The sequence below is a fragment of the Panulirus ornatus genome, chromosome 65 (assembly GCF_036320965.1).
Source record: "Panulirus ornatus isolate Po-2019 chromosome 65, ASM3632096v1, whole genome shotgun sequence".
Classification (NCBI taxonomy): Eukaryota; Metazoa; Arthropoda; class Malacostraca; order Decapoda; family Palinuridae; genus Panulirus; species Panulirus ornatus.
In genome coordinates, this window is record NC_092288.1 from 8932501 (window position 1) to 8951976 (window position 19476).

Consider the following 19476-nt stretch of genomic DNA (forward strand, 5'->3'; position numbering starts at 1 on the left):
TTAAAAAACCCTCTTGAATAATACTATTCATTATCGTCAGGTATGTCAATCCCTCGCTTCGTTCCTCAACACTCTGGCGTTCCGTGTGAGTGAGTGTATATAAGGAATAGTGCTCATTAATGTCTCCCCTGACGTCTGTTTTCCTCGTGACTTAAAGGAAGGGTGACCAGTTCTCCCACCCCCTAACCCTTGGATCCTCACCACTGCCCAGCGATGTAAAATTGGTTCACTGTGTATTCACACTCCCCTCATTACCCAGGTGCACCCACGTCGCTTCCAATTACAGAGTCGTGATAATGTTTGCTGGTCGTACTTGAGCGTACCTCGCGTCTCTGATTGTCCAGTGGTATTGTATTCCATTTTCAGACGAGATAATTAATTTCGCCATTTGTTCTGTATGTGTTCGGGGCAGCTACGATAGACTGCTGACGTTAGCGTGTGACGCCACATTTGCGCTATTGTCAGTGCCCGTTGCATTTGTGGTTCAAGGGTATCGTCTTGGGTAACGGATGCTACGGTAGTTAGATAGTTAAGCCATAATCCTATGGCGTTACTGTTACCAGAGCCTGATCCCCCCACCCCTAGTAACGTCATCAAACCACGATACCACGGCGTTACTGTAACCTGACCCATAGTTAAGGCATGCCACTGTGGACAGTTACCGTATCCTGACCTAGTTAAACCTTGGCTCTGTGGAGTCTTCGTGTCCTAACCTAACCTTAAGATACTGAAACCATGGCTCTATGGCGTCACCATGATAATTCACATAACTAACTTGCCTCACGAAACCCCAGGTGGTGTGGTGAATGGATTGACGACAAGTTCTCATAATACGTGCATGGTTATGAAACATGGTGTTGGTTCCTTGACCATACAGGTAACCAAACACCTTTCTTAGCTTGTCTGTATCTTTTCTTATTTTCAGTCGCATTTCACCCTACTATCTGACACACACACACACACACACACACACACACACACACACACACACACACATATATATATATATATATATATATATATATATATATATATATATATATATATATATATATATATATATATATATATATATTGGCCTGGTGCAGTTGTGTGCCCATCCGCTGGAAGCACAAGGTAAACCAGACAACTGCCACGACATTTAGACTTTGTTTACATTCATCATACCACATGGATGGGGGAAGGAGGGGAGACTAGCGTAGAGTAACTCCGAGACCTTTTTTTTTTTTTTTTTCAACGCACCACACCGGTAACTCTCTCTCTCTCTCTCTCTCTCTCTCTCTCTCTCTCTCTCTCTCTCTCTCTCTCTCTCTCTCTCTCTCTCTCTCTCTAAACATCCCTCTTTCCTCTTGGTCAACACATTTAAACGATTTTTTTTTATTTTTCTCTATCTCCCACGTGCCTACCATTTAAAACGCCACCTCCCTAACTCCCTAACCACCCAACGCTCTTCCCTCTACCCCTCCATCCCGATAGATGTGTAACGCTCTCCCTTCTACCCCAATAGAGGTGTAACGCTCTCCCCTCTACCCCAATAGATGTGTAACGCTCTCCCCTCTACCCCGATAGATGTGTAACGCTCTCCCCTCTACCCCCGATAGATGTATAACGCTCTTCCCTCATTGTGCAACAGATGAAGCCACCGCCCTCGTGCCCACGTGTAACGAGGCCATCGAGAAGTGCAAGGTGAAGGCCTCCTGCCTCAGGGACTACATGGAGTTCGTCAATGTCTGCAGCTTCAACGGCATCACCTGCACCGCTCAGGAGAGGTGAGTGAGCCGCCCCGCTCCGCTTGGCACACTCCCCCTGCGGACGAGGGCAGGACACACTCGCCGGGTCAGCACAGACACAGGGATAGTAAAGGAGGCGGGTAGCACAGACGGGTTGCACAGCCTATGATCTATAGACTAAAGGTAGTGTTATGGCTTGGGTTAGTAGAGGCTGGGGCAGTATACGCTAGGGGAGTACAGCCTAGGATAGTACAAGATAGGGTAGTACAGCCTAGGATAGTGCAGGATAGGGTAGTACAGTCCTGGGAGAGTACACGTAAGGATGCACCAAAATACATTCTCAAGAGATTGACGGTACGCTCAAATGTAATGTAGTACCTATGGAAGGTATACGAGCGGTTAGTACATGTGTGGGGTATAGAACTACCACCAGGTAGTACAAAAGTACATTCTAAGAAAGCAGTATATACGGTGACTTTTATGCCGATTCTGGAAGACCGCTGGAGTGATCAGGGCCGCCAGTGTAGTACACAGTACGCTTGTACTACAGTAGGCAAGAAGGCTATAGGAAGTTAGTACATGTGATACGGAGTGACCCATAACACAATGGGGGTTTTACCTGGTGAGTAATATAGTTCAGATAGTGGAATTTTAATGGCTATAATAAGATTACAGCATAATACAGGCGAGATACGCGACAAATGGCTTGCACGTCGGGACTGAAGTTGAAAATCTGACCGAAATTGAGCCAAAAAGTGGTGTTCAGATTTCCACAACAGAATACGTGATATATTTTTAGGTTAGACCCCGTGCCTAGCGGGTAGTGGGGGACCCTCACGTGAAGCCATTAACTCGAAATACGATTATAGCAAGGGATAAACAGATACAGTAACGCATACGAATCTAATTACCCCTTGTTTCACTACAGGAAACACGGCTTCATGAATTATTCAAAGCATAACCTTCACGAATTATCCATAATGAATCGCGCAGTATGTAACGCGTTATCCGTATTTTGACAATACATTTCATGAATTATCCGAACGTACAGCGGACCATCCATGTCTGTCGACGGGTAACACAACGTAACAAGTTATCCATAACGTCACGTAACAAATACCGTACCTAATCTTACCAGACATAGCTTGATTCCATCAGGCGTGGTATATATCACACTGGTGAAGGACCACGGGGCATAGTGAGAGCGTATATGTGGTTTTGTGGTTATCCTCCTCAACACCTAAAGGTGTGAAAATATATATATAAATATATATATTTTTTTTTCGGTCGGCGATTTATAGTCCCAAAGCCCTACCAACCAACCAGCCAACCTACATGTATCAACCAGCCAACCTGTATGTACCAACCAGCCAACTTACATATATTTCGAGAATTCGGTTGCACAAATCGGCTACATGGTAGATATATTGGTTGAGAGAGGATAAACACCGTTGAAAGACCAGTTTCGAGTTTAACTGTGAAGTAGATTAGCTCTTGGTTCATTGTATATATGCGAGGGGGGAAGGATTACAATGACTGCCACATGTCGTCAGCATGTGGTAGTACGATGGTTAGATGTGTAGTCTGACTGGACAGTCATCATCGATATACGGGAAGAAATAGCAATGGTCCTACGTTAGAGCCTGGAGGGACACCATCCATGATTGTATGAGAACAGTGACGGATGGTCATAACAGTGAACGTGCTTTGTTTTGTTTGCCCTTTTAAGGATCTAAACCATTTCCTGGGTGACCTATAATGATATAGTGATTATTTTGCTTAATGAATCTTATCCCAGTGACACCAACTCCTCACCCATTCTGCTTTACCACACGTTCCATCATTTTACCTTGTGAAGAACTCCCTCTTTTCATATCCCCTGACAGTGAGAAGTGCGACGAGAGCTGGAGGAAGATCCGTCTCTCGCCTCTCTTCGGGTGTGTGTGTTCCCCACGGCCGAACATACTGGCCTACGGCGACAGGAATGGGCCCTCCCGCCTGAGCACGTACGGCATGGGGATCAGCGGAGACGACCAGGGGGACTGCATGCTCCACTACAACAAGACCCACGCCAACCCCTGTCTCGGTGAGTACCCCGCACCCACACACACACACACGCACCACCACCCTTACCTCCACGGCAACTACCGGACGTAGTGTGTGTCGCGACGCGTCACAACCCCGGCAGTTAAGAGCGCCTCGGGTCATCATCGTCAACGCTTGTTGGTTTGTCAGCAACAGTGTTGAGGCCAAGAGTGACCAGATTCACAAGGAGAATTTGAGAGATCGTGTTGATGACAGTAAGCGTTGAGGATGAGGGGACCCTAGGTGCCTGTAGTCCACAACAAGGCAAGGGTTTTGGAGTTGTGAGTGTTATGTCCCTGTAGACCTCAGCTGGAAGCATGCTTGTGCTTATAGTTTTTTTTTTTTATATGTATAAATACTTTTTGTATTCGAGGGCTTTTTAGTGCCTCCAGGCCCCACCAGGTGGCCGGGGAGGCGTCAGATAAGGAAGATACAGTCTTTATCAGAAGTTTTAGATGGACGAGTTTTCGACGACTTAAGATGTGTAGTGCATTAGTATGATGCATGAATAGTAAGGACTGACGATTTATTATTATTATTATTATATATATATATATATATATATATATATATATATATATATATATATATATATATATATATATATATATATATATATATATATTTATATATATATATATATATATATATATATATATATATATATATATATATATATATATATATATATGGACAACATGTAGTAAGAATCGTATCGTACACCACAGCCATACTGGGAGAGAGTTACGATGGGATCGTGTTGATGTTGTGAGGTGAACACTTGCAACGTCTGGGCTGGTCGCTGTAACCCTCCCTCAGGCTGCCATGTACTAACCCTCCTCACATGTGCGCTGGTCATCTCCACTCCCAGGCAGCGTCCATGCTCTCGCACCGTCTTAACATTACCCACCTTCGGAAGATTTCATCTTATACCGCTGTTTTCTTTTTCTACATTTGCACCAGCTAATATGATTTCGAACGTGTCATGACGCAGACGTGGTAGCGTCATGGTGAAAGGAAGCGTTATATCACCGCAAGTGTCGCGAGTCGTAAGCGCTCGCTCGATCCCGCTAGGACCAGTGTTGTCAGGGGTGTGTGTGTGTTTGCGTGGCTGGGCTCCGCACACCCAACCCAACCTCCACCTTCAGACGGTGTGGGAGTTTTGCATCTGAGTCGCGGTGTGGAGCAGTGACCACGATCGACCCGTGGTGACTCCAACAGTAAAATCATTCACGGTCATTTCCATCAGGAATTACTTTGAATTTATCGTGTGATTTTCATATATAAGCAGATTAGCTTTTTTTTTTAAGAGTTTACAATCATTGAGAAAATTATTCATACCTTCCCTTAGGACCTAGATGTAGAGCAGATCTGGAATGAAGCTATGAAACCCTACTGGAACTAATACCCTCGCATTTACCGTACATCCGTATGTCCTTTCCTAAACAAGAAATGACGCACGTGTATATATATATATATATATATATATATATATATATATATATATATATATATATATATATATATATTCCTATGAGTCCACGGGGAAAATGAAACACGATAAGTTCTCAAGTGCACTTTCGTGTAATAATCACATCATCAGGGAGACACAAGAGAGAAATATGATATATATATATACATACATATATACACACACACGCACGCATACACACAGAAGACGTAGGGAGGTCTTGGTAGCCATGATAACACACCCAATACTAAATCCGCCATATGAAGGCGCATTACGTGACCTGTTAGTGTGGCAGGGCGTAAACTAGCGCACCGTTCTGCCCTCCTGCTCGGCAGCTTGGGCTGGAGATTCCACTGTCTAGACGATTGATGCCCGCGAGACGTACATATGACGGCCCAGCGCTTCGCTCAACTCCCCCTCCATGTACATGAGAACGGACACTCTGGGCAGGTTGATAGATGACATGACTCGTAATTTGCCGAGGTCTTTAAAAAAGGATAGACCACGCACTCAGGCACCTCCCTGCTGTACTGTGCTGTAACTCGTCCGGGTCACAGACCCTCGCTGTGACAGGTTAGATCCTCTTCTCGGTGGTTTCATGCATCAAGGAGGAATACAGAGAAGTAAGAAGTGTGGTGCGATCCACGGGAGTTTAAGGACAAGTCTGCGACCGTCGTCAGACGAAACCTGTTTCTGCCTCAAGGGAGGAACAGAGGGTGTATAGCGACCCCGCCCAGCTGATAGAGGTGGAAGGAGAACACGTTCAAGATGATGCGAGATAATGCATCCAAAAATAAACGGTTGAACTAGATTGCTGAGGAGCTGCTGGCGTAGAACGGGAAGCCACGGGGTTAGGAGAGCAAGGGCGGCGGCGGTGGCGTCTTTACTGCTGGGGGGTAAGGGAGTGTGAGGTGCAGGAGGGGCTCGGCGGATAAAATGACACGCTCACGGAACGTGTGAACGTCGGAAACGAAGTCTTAATGATGAGGTAGGATGAGGACGGCTGAGGAGATACGGAAGAGAATATGAGAGAAAATGGGTTGATGAAGCTATGGAAAAGGTAATCTCTCTCTCTCTCTCTCTCTCTCTCTCTCTCTCTCTCTCTCTCTCTCTCTCTCTCTCTCTCTCTCTCTCTCTCTCTCTCTCTCTCTCTCTCTCTCTCTCTCTCTCTCTCTCCGGCTCCCCATGCCGTTCTCACGACCACCGTCACCGCCAGCGAATTCACCAGCGAAAACGGAACCAACCCCGGTAAATTCAGATACTACCACACCTGCCACCACACCGCCCTCCACCACACCACACCGTCCTCCACCACACCACTACCACCTCCACCACACCACTACCACCTCCACCACCACCACCACCACCACCACAACAAGAACAACAACAACAACAACTACAACAACAACAAAAACAAAAACAACTAGAAGAAAAGCAATAATATCAACGACGACCAGGAAGCAATACCAGCAACAGCATAAACAACAACAACAACAACAACAACACTTAGCATGCACTGGGACACCTTGAGTTCCTCGCTCCATCAACACAAAATCCCAACACACTACATTTTCCCCCCCAACAACAACACCCTCCGAAATTCTCTCACTCTGTTTTCTCGTATTTCTAGAGTGGGGAGCAGCTGGCAGGTGGGGAGGAGGAGGGAGGGATATGGTCTCTCCCCTCCGGTAGAGGTTTAGGGGGAAGGTGGCCCCCCCCCCCCCTATTCGGGTGATAGGGGCGAGGTTGGAGAGGGAAGGTTTGACCAGACACAATCACAGTACTGGCCTCGTGGTACACGGTCGCCATAACAGCCCTCCAGACCACGCCCTTCCACTTCCACAGCCACCACGTATTCCAGCGACCGACACGGGCTTCTACGTCCACCAGGAACACCATCTTTTCCAAAACGTCCCTCACGACCAGAATCATCCTGTACAACGACTCCCATCTCCTCCCACAACCACCATCTCCTCCCACAACCACCATCTACTCCCACAACCACCATCTCCTCCCACAACCACCATCTCCTCCCACAACCACCATCTACTCCCACAACCACCATCTACTCCCACAACCACCATATACTCCCACAACCACCATCTCCTCCCACAACCATAATCTACTCCCAAAACCACCACGACCACCATCTGCTCCCCCTCCCAGCCACCATCATCTGCTCCCCACACCCACCAGAGCCACTACCAGCCTCCCTGGCGACGTGGTATCATCCATAAAGAGACAGGTGCCGTCCAGGGACGCGCGCGCGCGTGGCTGGATATCTCATCAGTTTCACCAAAATCTAAAGCAACATTTTCCAGGGGTCAAGAACTGGACGAATCTGAGAAAAACGTCTTGAATTGTTCCTCGCTGCTGGTGTGAATGTTTAATGAAGGGTGTAGTGCGGAGGGAGGGTGTGGCAGGGAGGAAGTGATGTGGGGTGGAGAGGGTGTAGTGTGGAGGTAGGGAGGAGTGGGGTATAGGGAGGGTGTGCTGTGAAGATGGGAAGGGAGGGTGTAGTGTGGGATGGGGAGGCGCTTGTGAGTCGGACAGATAACAGAAAGCCAGATGTACATGGCTGGGTTATCTCCTGGAAGACAATTATGCCAACCATATCTCCTTATCTATATAGACAGAGACGGTATAGAAAAGCAGAAGGTTCCTCCACCCTCCCCACCCGCCACTAGCATGACGGTAGGAAATCAGCTCTGAAAAGCAATCATCGGCTGCGTGTAGAGTACGTATACTGATATGGGAATTTTGTCGGAAAGTGTGAAAGGCAAAACAGATTCTGATCTAATTTTACCCGCCAGATACTTTGAGGAAGAAGAGTTTTAACCTCTGCTCTTCTGAGACGCAAGGAGTCGAAATTCATGAATATTATACAGTCATCCTTGACCAGACTTAGTCGCTGGTAATCAGGATTATTAAAGGTCACTAATACTTTATTCTGATTGTCTGTAAGTTTTCTGTTGAAGAAACTTTTGCTCTGTGTTTATGCTTTCACTTCCTACCTCTCAGCTTTTAACCTTCAGTCGTTATTTCTGTTCGTTGCATCTTTATTCCAACGTGAAGAAAGGACGTGAGGTGTATTATATGAGTTATCCTGTACCTTGTCAACTTCCATCAGGTCTCAGGGTCCGCCCATTGTACCGAGAGAAAATTAATTCAGATCCCCGGTTCTTTCTTCGTAAGATTTTGTATCTGATTTACGGAATGAGTTTTGTTGCTATTTTCGGTATCCGTTCGAGTTTTCCGTGTCCGTGACCAAAGCCGAGAGACGTATTCTGAATGTCCCTCCTGGTTGTTGGAACGAGAATGGCTTCCTTTCGTGTAATACTTTTTATTCTTCTCTTGCCCTAAGATCCAACATTCTATGTCTTTTCTTAAATGCAATTGAGTATTGCTTTTCGTAGTTCAGATGACTGACTGTCATCGGTACAAATATCTCTTCTTCTTGTGATTCTCTTCATAGCTCACCAAACATCATGCATTCAGGTTTAGCATTCTTATCACCAAAGATGTATTATTTTGTATTTATCGACATTGATACCTTCATAGCCATGCCTCTGACAACTGCACCAATGTATATAAATTCTTTAATTCATTGAAAAAAACAGAACTTCTCTTTCGTTTAGGGCTTTATTGCATGGTTTCGTCTCATCGTGGTGTGTGGCGCTAATTACAGACGTTCATTGCCCACTTCAGCCACTTCTCTCTACATAGTATTGAGTTGGGAGGTGTAGTGGTGAGGTGGGAGGTGTAGTGGTGAGGTGGGAGGTGTAGTCTTGAGGTGGGAGGTGTAGTGGTGAGGTGGGAGGTGTAGTGGTGAGGTGGGAGGTGTAGTGGTGAGGTAGGAGGTGTAGTGGTGAGGTGGGAGGTGTAGTGGTGAGGTGGGAGGTGTAGTGGTGAGGTGGGAGGTGTAGTGGTGAGGTGGGAGGTGTAGTGGTGAGGTGGGAGGTGTAGTGGTGAGGTGGGAGGTGTAGTGGTGAGGTGGGAGGTGTAGTGGTGAGGTAGGAGGTGTAGTGGTGAGGTGGGAGGTGTAGTGGTGAGGTGGGAGGTGTAGTGGTGAGGTAGGAGGTGTAGTGGTGAGGTAGGAGGTGTAGTGGTGAGGTGGGAGGTGTAGTAGTGAGGTGGGAGGTGTAGTGGTGAGGTGGGAGGTGTAGTCTTGAGGTGGAGGGATATTGCATAGAGGGACCTCATCAGTGACGTGCTCCCGGCAGTCACTCTGCACTTCATGTTAGTTGACGTTAATAATGATGATGATGATGATGATGATGATAATGTTAATGGTAATCAGAGGCTTCATCCTCACAACGCCTTATTGTGTTCCCCCTTATGTTTGAGCGCCAGGCGTTAACCCGAGGCCAAATATTTGCGCTTCGCGAAAACAAAAATCAACCCTTAAAATGTGAGGTCTTCTTGTTTATGGCCCTGTGTGGTGCTGCAGGGACGTAAAAGCGAGTTGGGCCCGTGCACCCTCCGCTCCCAGGCAATAAAGGTGTCTGTCAGAGCCCGCCATTATCATCCCTCACTCTTTCAAACTCCAACTCAACGTCCTCCCTCGCTTGTTGTGTTTACAAACACCCGCCGTCCACCGGGCGCGACCGACGTGCCTCCCGCCACGGTGTTTCCCAGTGTGGCGGGGTACAAGTCGGTCTGTGCCACCAGGCGAAATAGATGACCTTCCTCCCTTCCTTTTCCTCATCGAGGAAACATTTTCTACTGCTCCTTTTGCCTTATTCTGTGTCATTCTTCTGATGAAATCTACTTGTAAGGAAACATGATGTATAAGATATTATATATCCCCGGCACCCACCCATTTCTTTGAAGGGGCTCTTGCAGCTTCAAGGCTGCGCTACGTCCAGTAGCAAGGAAATGACGGAGTCCTTAAGAGTGAGAAGTTCCTCAACAAAAGCGTTCTCCCTCTCGTCATCAGATGATGATAACAGCCTCTCCGAATGTGACTTTTTCGCTTGTTGGATAACCTTGTGTGTGTGTGTGTGTGTGTGTGTGTGCATGATTTTTGGGAGGCACCTTTTTTTTACATTGATGACTAAACCTGAGGGATTGTCACAACGTCTCTCTTTAAAAGAGAATACAGCTCACACTTTTATCTGATTTTCCTCTGTTGATCTTAAATTTTTTTTTTACCATTGATCGAAATACCTTTTGGCCTTCCCTCTGGTGACGAGGATAGACTCCCTTCCTCAAACTTGCACCGGCCTTTGTCGTGTGGGAAACTGGTTCTTGCTCCCGCGTCTTATTCTATTTACAGCTTCGATTCTTCGTATTCCTTTTTATATATTCCCAAGCCTAGTTGTGTTTTTCCTTCCGTCTTGTTCATATCAACTTTCAACTTTTATTTGAATGTTTTTTCTTTTTTGGTTTTGTTTACACGCTCTTCAAAATTGTCCCTCCGGGATCAGCTGTTCTGTACACGACACGACCTTTACACTCATCACTTTCCCATGGATCTAACAAATATGTACATAGGAATTATATATTCTATGGTGAGAATATTCCTCTCTGGTCCACGTTGCCTTTTTACAAAGTTCACTCGACATACACTCTTGCAGTTCGTAGGTACCTCAATGTCTGGGCCATACACGCATCGCACAGCCTGACGAGCCAGCAAACAACACTGTCACCACCTATTCTTGTCATGTGCAGCCCCACACAGTCCGATATAGTCACGAGAATCAGTCACAGTTTTCATCATACGCAAGGTTTCTACGACCTCCCTTTCTTATCATGATGATAATGATGATGATGATGATGATAACCGTAACGATATTTGGAAATTCTATCTTTAGAACGCCCTCGTCTAACAAGCAATATGTGAAATCCAGTGGTAATCTCGGATCAGTATCTTTACTTGGTGAAAACAAATCGTAAAGAAAAGAAATACCAATTTCTATTGTAAGAAGGACATAAGGAGTCCTGGGCTCATTCAGCCACTGATCCCTTTCAGCAGCCACCGTTATCATCCTTCACTCCTTCAACATCCCACAACATTGTAGCAGACGATCCGACGTCATTTCCTCCCCGCTGTGTTGTTTACAAACATCAGCTGTCCCGCGGGCGCGACACGTTGCAGTGTTTACCAGTGAGGCAGGGTACAGATGCGCTAGCCTGGCTCCCTGAATGTTGGGTCTCCCCTGGGAGGAGAAGCAGATGACCCCCCCTTTTTTTGTGTATTTCATGGGGAGACTCTTCCTTTTTGCGTCATTGCCCTGTTTCTTAATTTTCTTTTCCTTTTTTTACATAAAACCGCTGTGACTATGTAGGCTAAAGTCATCATATGAATGAACCGTTCGATTTCGAGACTTAGAGTTTTTCAATATTGTTCCCCGTCTTTCAGAAGGAATATTTTCTAAATGATGTTTCTGTGTCTTTATATTCGATGTTTTCTATTGATTCATGAAACCAGATGCACCACCCCATGACAACCTCTCTAACTGGAATGATTATACATTTTACCTCGTTTCTCCTTGTTTTTTTTTCTATTCTATTTTCTCTTTCTTTTTTTTTCTACTGATAAAAATACCCCCTTTGACTGCAGGCGGATGAAGAAAATGGTCTTTTCTTCAAACTTGGAGCAGCCTTTGTGGTGTGGGAAGCCAGCTTTTCCTCCTCTGTCTCGTTCTATTTATTACGTGAAGTCTTGGGATCTCTCTCTCTCTCTCTCTCTCTCTCTCTCTCTCTCTCTCTCTCTCTCTCTCTCTCTATCTATCTATCTATCTATCTATCTATCTATCTATCTATCTATCTCTCTCTCTCTCTCACTGCACAATTTATCTTTCTTTTTTTTTTAATCTCTTCTCTTACATCTCTTCCATGTGTTTAACGTCTTTAAAAAAAAATGAAAGAAGTTGTTACTCTCCTTCGTTTAGTTTCCCGTTGTCTTTTCTTTTTTCATATCACCATTCCCATTCGTTGTGTCCGCACGTTTCATAGCATTCGTCATCAGGTGATGGAAATTATTTCATGCCTTCAGCGGAGACTGAAACGAGGATGTAAGCTGCAGGACAGCAGATTAAAAACGAGGAAGATCCATAACAATTTATGTGAGAAGTCAGTCAGTGTCTTTGATATTGAAGGTGATCAGGAAATAAAGTATAAACTGGGCTGAACTTAACGAGAGGAAAGGTGGGTGGACGTTGGTGATGAGAAGTGAGGTAAAATTAATGGGAAAGTAATGTCTGTGTGGACTGTATAGGATATTCAGATATACAGATGTTCGGTTAAATCAATGATTATCCATCATCAAACATTCATATGAATAGAAGCGACCCAGAATGACCAACGTAGGAAGTAAAATGTCATAAAACAAGGGATAGACGAGGATTTCATTACAAGAACATGGATAGGTCTGTGAATGTAGAATATATCAAGAATGAATTAAAGAAAATATTCGTGAACTCTGAAGAAACTACGATGAAAAAGAGAAAAAAGAATAATCCGGAGTGATTGCAGATGAATAAAACATATATGTATATATATATATATATATATATATATATATATATATATATATATATATATATATATATATATATATATATAAAAGGAAAGGAGGAGAGTGAATGAAAAAAAGTATATATTTAAAACCGCTTTCTGAAGGATAAAGCCAGTGCTAAACCAGCTATGTAAACATCAAAGAGAAGAGAGCAGTGGCTTTTAAAATTGCCAGACATGATTAAGCCGGGAAAATGTGAATGAAAGGATCGGAAACAGACAAAAAAAAAATATATATATGAAATCCGTATCAAAAATCGAAATCCGAATAAGATGAAAAATTAAAGTCTTCATCAAAATTTAAGTCCTTGTCAAGAACTGAAGCCTGTATCAAAATTTGAAATCCGAATCAAGTATTGAGATCCTGTTCAAAAATTGGAATCCAAATCAAGGATTGATTTCCGTATCACAAGAGCGCAATAAAGAAAAGAAAATGGATAAAGAGATGATGAGAGACTTCGAAACTGATGATCAAATTACGTAACGCAAGCGAGTGAGATCAGGTCGTGTAAGCTGGGCATTAATTGTTCCATTAGTGCATAAAACCATAGAAAGTTTTTTAGTCATTTTTTTCCTTCACTGTTTACGACGGACCAAAAGTAAGTTACATCCTAACTTAGCTTACTTACGCCCCGTCTTACCGTGGCGGCGAGATAGTCAAGTGTCTGTCAGGGACTTTAAAAGTGGAAGGTGTCAGAGTAGACACAAAGATATTCAGTTGCATCTTGCAGGCTTAACGAGACGGCGGACACAATGGTATTCAGCATCTGTGAGGTAAGTTAAAAGTGGAGGGAGACGGCAGAGACAAAAATTGCCAATATTCTAAGAATCCAAGTGGCCAGACCCTCTCCCCCAGGGGGAGTAGCCCAGCGGGGGTCGTCGGAAGTAATTAGCCAAATAAGGGAGTAGCACGAATGACGATTGTCCCGTGACCCCGACGGTAATTAGAATAACACCCCCGCGTATTGTGCACGGCGCGGGAGGCGGTGGTAGAAGGAGCAGGCTGGTGGGGGGAGAAGAAAGAGAGTAGGAGGGTGAGGACTGTGGAGGGAGGGGAGGGAGGAGACTGTAGAACGACTCAACAAACGCTAACCATCGTTCCCCCTAAATTCAGTATTTTGAACTCTATTCCACCCGACATACACACACACACATCAGATCTTACACTCCCCAGATGAACGTGGGTCACACTTTGTGTCCACTTTTGGACACCAGCTTGCCAAGCCACAGGAGCCTTCTTGCCCAGGAGTCGGATTTTACAATAGAGACACCGAACACCTGCTCCTCAACTGCCTTGGTCTTATCCTTCCTTCATAACCTGTGGTTCCTTCCGGTGGACTTGGTTGATTTCCTGAGCGCTGCAGGAACCCCATAGATAATGGAGTCGGAATATATATATATATATATATATATATATATATATATATATATATATATATATATATATATATATATATATATATATATATATATATATATATATATATATATATATATATATATATATATATATATATATATATAGCCCTTTGCGAATTATGGAGGTGGGTGAACCACACAGATTGTCCTCGGAACACTTCGCTAGCCACGCCCAGCCAGCCAGCTGAACACACCGGCGCCTTGTTCCCAAAACAACGGTATAAACATTTACAATGCAGCCCGGCCCGTGGACCGTCACCGCAAACTGCCAGGTGTTTTGCTTGCTTGCTTGCTTGCTTGCCCTGGGAAGAGATGAAGACTATTTGCTCGCACTTATTCATGACGACAGCAATTGTGTTCGTTTCGTCTATTACGGAGGAGTTGGGTGAGGTCACCAGTGAAGTGCCCCCCTTAAGGATTCTGTCCTGGGACCATTTTACTCCAACGACATGCCTACAGCTATGGACACTCACCTGAATACGTTTGCAGACAATGGCAAAGGGAGGGGAAAAAACCGAGGAGGATGGCATCATCTTACAAGGGGATAGAGACAAATTCCAAAGTCGGTCTGACGCATGGTTGGCGAAGTTCAATTTGTGTAAGTGTAAGGACGATCAGTCACCGGGAACAGAGGACCTCAGTATGTGATCATATCACCAAGCGCGAAGTTAGCAGCGGGAGTGTGTTCGTGAGCAGGAACCGGGAGCCGATAGCGTTCCTCACCTATAGCCAGAGTACCACCTTAGCAGATCATTACTCTCCTAGCAAATATTAGGATGCCGTTTAGCTTCCTATATAAGGAAATATTCAGCGAGTTGTTCGCATCGTATGAAAAGGGCCAAGTTAGAGAATGCTTCGCATGTGCGGTCACCGCACACAGAGCTATTAGAGAAGGTACAGAGGAGTGTAACACATACGATATCCGAATTAAGGTTGGAGGCCTTAAATTTGAACGCCTTTAAGTTTTTTTAAACAGTATACAGTGAACAGTGTGTAATTACGAATAGGTAATGCAAACACACACACACACACACACACACACACACACCATTTGTCAACCAACCTCGAGAGGAGGATGAACACCTTGCCTCGTCTGTGTCTCGACTGCCACTCCCAGGATTAGAGCTTCTACGGGCCTGACTTTGGGCAGGCCCCGTGCTGACACAAGGTCTGTAACGCTAACCGTTACACCACGGATGCCCATATGTGTGTGTGTGTGTGTGTGTGTATGAGGTGGATGTGATGCGTGTGTGTGTATGAGGTGGGTGTGGTGCGTGTGAGGTGAGATGGGGTGCGTGCGGGGTGTGGTGGCTGTAGAAAGACGGAAGGTAGGCTGGAGGTCGTGAGTGTGGTGTTTACGTTAAAGGTGCGTTGGCGGGAGTGTCTTCCGTCCGTAGATGGGCAGAAGCCGTGGCCACTGAGCGGCTGGCTGCTGTTGGCTGCTGCTGGCTGCTGCTGCTGCTGCCGCAACTTCTGCTAAGATTGGTGGCTTGGGTAGGGGAAGATGAAGCAGCAGCTGTTCTACACCGTGCGGGGGAAGAGGAGGTGATGGGGGGAGGTCGAAAATGGCTGCGCACGATCCAGACCAGCAACGCAGAAGCCCCATAAAGTGTTCACCTCGCTAAGGGGAGAGGGGGGAGAAAAGGGTGTCTTAAACCCCACTCATAGTATTTTACGGTAGGAGTTATATTATCACGGCGCTGATTTGCAGAATAATACATAAAGCTGCTCCAACCCTCCTGTGTAAATAAAACGAGTATGTAAATCAAGGAGGATTTACGTGCGGGGGGGCTGGGAAATGCATGGCTCCAAGTACCAGAAGCATATGTGCCATTTGGACGAACCAAGGCAAACATGGGTATTACATTCATTTTTTTCCCCTTTTTTTCCACTATGTGAACTTCTTGATTTCGGTGATTTCATCTTAGTCTTTCTCCTCACTTACTTGTTTCTTGAGAAATAAATGCATGTTTGTGTGCGTTTGTGTATATTTCATACACACACACACACACACACACACACACACACACACACACACACACACACACACACACACACACACACACACACACATACACACACACACACACACACACACACACACACACACACACACACACACACGCACACAAACACGCACAGTCCCACTGAGAGGCTGACCAGGGTGTGATAAATGGTTTGGACGTAATGACAGAATTACAGAGAAGAGAGACTGACAAGGAGCGTCTCCGTGTCAGCGGTGGAGGAATTAGGGGAAATAGAAGACTAGGGTGGAGATGGAAAGATGGAGTGGAGGAGGCTTTGGGATATCTGAACCTAAGCATGCAGGAGGGTGAGAGGCGTGCACTGGATTGAAGTAATTGGACTAAGGTGGTATATCGGAGGACGGTAACATGCTGTCATTGGGTTGAACCATGGTATATGAAATATTCAAGGGAAGACCATGGAATATAGTCAGTAGGGCCTAGATTGTGGATAGAGGGCTCTGCTCTCGTAACATCATGCATGACTGCTAGAGACTTTGACATATGCCAATGAAGCCGTTGTTCGCTAGTTCCCGACGCTACTTCGCTGAAGTGGGAAAGACAGCTTGAAAAAAAAGGGTTTGATGGATCGCTTGATACATTAACAAATACCATGTATATACATTAATACATACCGGTATACATACATATTTATACAGATCTTTACAGGAGGGTCTTCTCTTCAAAGATTTCCCCTTGTAGAAAAATACGAAATTCATCTCTGTACCAGCGATCAAAGAAAACGTCAGCTTGTGTAGTCGCTGGGTTGCGTAATATGGTCATCAAAGGCGAAACAACACAACCGCTTTTTTTTTTTTTTTTTCAATAACTCCCTCCCTTTGAGTCTTTTCCTTTTTTTGTGAGTTGCACAGCTGCAGAAAAATAAAAGAATTCCATTTCTGATTAATATGGAGATTAGAAGAGAGAGAATACCAAATGTGTGCGGTAACAAACAAAGCAGAGTTTCTTTATTATTCAAATTCGTCGTTATAAGACGAGAATAAGTTTACTGCATCTTCCGAGCGAACGTTTCCGCTGGCAAACGTCGCGCCGCCTCTCTCTTACGCCAGGAAGCCTGTGCGCGTTTGAAGTACGAATGTATGTATTGGCCTTACCGGGACCCCACCTGCAAGAGGAGGTTACGCCACGAATGAAAAGTCACCTTTGGCGAGGCTACACAATCTCTGAGAGAAGGCCGTTGTGAGGAGCCATATTCTGGGAACCACTACCGCCCAGGGTGGGTTGAACTGGTGCCCGGAACCATTGTGTGTGTAGTGTACCCTGAACGTCTCATTGAATTTAGAATTTCACGCTGGATTTAGTATCGTACCGTCTATCCAGCGTCTACTTGACGCCTTTTCTTCCATTTCCTTGTCTTTACACTTATCAGTCGTACCCTACTCTATTTATCTGCCTTCTCATGTCTTTCATGATGTTCTTTTTTTTTAACCATCTTCCCTCATTTACCTTTTATTAGATTGCTAATAATGTTCGTTTTATTATCTTCTTTCATGTATCCTTTTCTCTCAAAGCATATTTGGGGGGTTGGGGGGCTGGTGTGGTCTCGATGGAGACCTGTGTCCGAGACCGAGGCCTTTGTGACGGCATGAGCTGTTCTGTAAGTGTGTCCCCAGACACTCACACGTGGGGGGGCGCCCTCGCCCAGGAAAGACCTTGAATACGAAGGAAGGAAGATTCAAGAACTGAGATTTTTCTTTCCTTTTTTTTCTCTCTCTCCAAGAAGGAGCCTTTTTTTCTAAGAGGAAGAGCTGGTGGTTGCTGTTGGGGAGGTAATGGCTGCCACCAGGAGGTCTTTGAGGGAGGAGAGGGGATCAGACGTTGCCGGTCAGTGTGGCCGTGACGATTGCCTTGTGGACGACGATAGGCTCCGCGAGGATGAACCGTTGTGGTGTGTCTGTGTTGGCTTGGGAGGCGAGCTCTGCTCTTCCCTCGGAGCTGCGAGATTCCGCCTCTCTCTCTCTCTCTCTCTCTCTCTCTCTCTCTCTCTCTCTCTCTCTCTCTCTCTCTCTCTCTCTCTCGGGTGAAATTTACGACCTGGCAGAATTTTCATACTTGAATATATATATATATATATATATATATATATATATATATATATATATATGTGTGTGTGTGTGCGTATATATATATATATATATATATATATATATATATATATATATATATATATATATATATATATATATGTGTGTGTGTGTGTGTGTGTGTGTGTGTGTGTCTGTGTGTCTGTGTGTGTGTATGTATTACAAATTCATAAAGTATTTTCATGTAAATGAACCAGTACGTATGTAATTTTTACAGCAGGATATATATTTTCTTTATCGCTCATCATATTTGCAAATTCTAGGAAGTGACGATTATGTGTGTTTAACATGTTTTACAGTTTGCTGGTTTTATGACCGATCTCGCAGCCGATAACCATTAGCATCGTCCAGCAGCCTGCAGTTGTTAACTCATGAAATATATGCATAAATAATAAGTTGTTATGGTTTAAGTGGAAATTACGTGGAATCAGACTGGTGATTTTTTTTTTTCTTTTTTAATCCGCTTTCCACAAGAATCTTCATATCTTATTGATCGCTGCTCTCATCTTTCTCGCCGTGACGAGTGTCGCCGTGGGGGAAATGAGTTGGTTTGGGGGGTGGGGGAGACGAAATTGTTCTTTTAACATTACAAATTTTTTTTTTAGAAAATGATAATACAGGAGGGGAGAGACTTCCATTCCTCCACCTCACTCTGAATCTGCCCCCCGCCTTTTGCAAACGGGCACGAGATGTAAGTTATTGTTAAAGAGAGAGAGAGAGAGAGAGAGAGAGAGAGAGAGAGAGAGAGAGAGAGAGAGAGAGATGATATGACTTCTGTTATCCATAACACGGCTAGAGCGTGGATGTGAGCGGATGTGGCCTTTCTCCGTCTGTTCCCGGCGCTATCTCGCTAACGCGGGAAACGGCGATCACGTCTTGAGAGGGGTTAGGGTGGGAGGTCGGGGAGGGGAAGGATCTATCTCTCTCTCTCTCTCTCTCTCTCTCTCTCTCTCTCTCTCTCTCTCTCTCTCTCTCTCTCTCTCTCTCTCTCTCTCTTCTATCTCCCTCTCTGTGCCTCTACCCATCATGCAAACCAGCTCCCGCATCCCAAATCTTGGCTTGTGATCTGATTAGAAAAGATAGAGATGGGATTTGGATTCCCAACACCACCCCCGACTCCC

The 19476-nt window shown here is 45.0% G+C and overlaps 1 protein-coding gene across 3 annotated transcripts in view; it reads left to right on the plus strand.

Moving 5' to 3' along the window:
* Positions 1-19476, plus strand: part of LOC139746517 (uncharacterized) — an 867914-nt gene that overhangs the window by 731208 nt on the left and 117230 nt on the right. For all 3 annotated transcript variants that reach the window (XM_071657834.1, XM_071657832.1, XM_071657833.1), the window contains 2 exons: positions 1634-1769; positions 3617-3816. In XM_071657834.1, coding sequence (XP_071513935.1) covers positions 1634-1769; positions 3617-3816 — 336 coding nt within the window. The remainder of the gene's footprint in view (positions 1-1633; positions 1770-3616; positions 3817-19476) is intronic.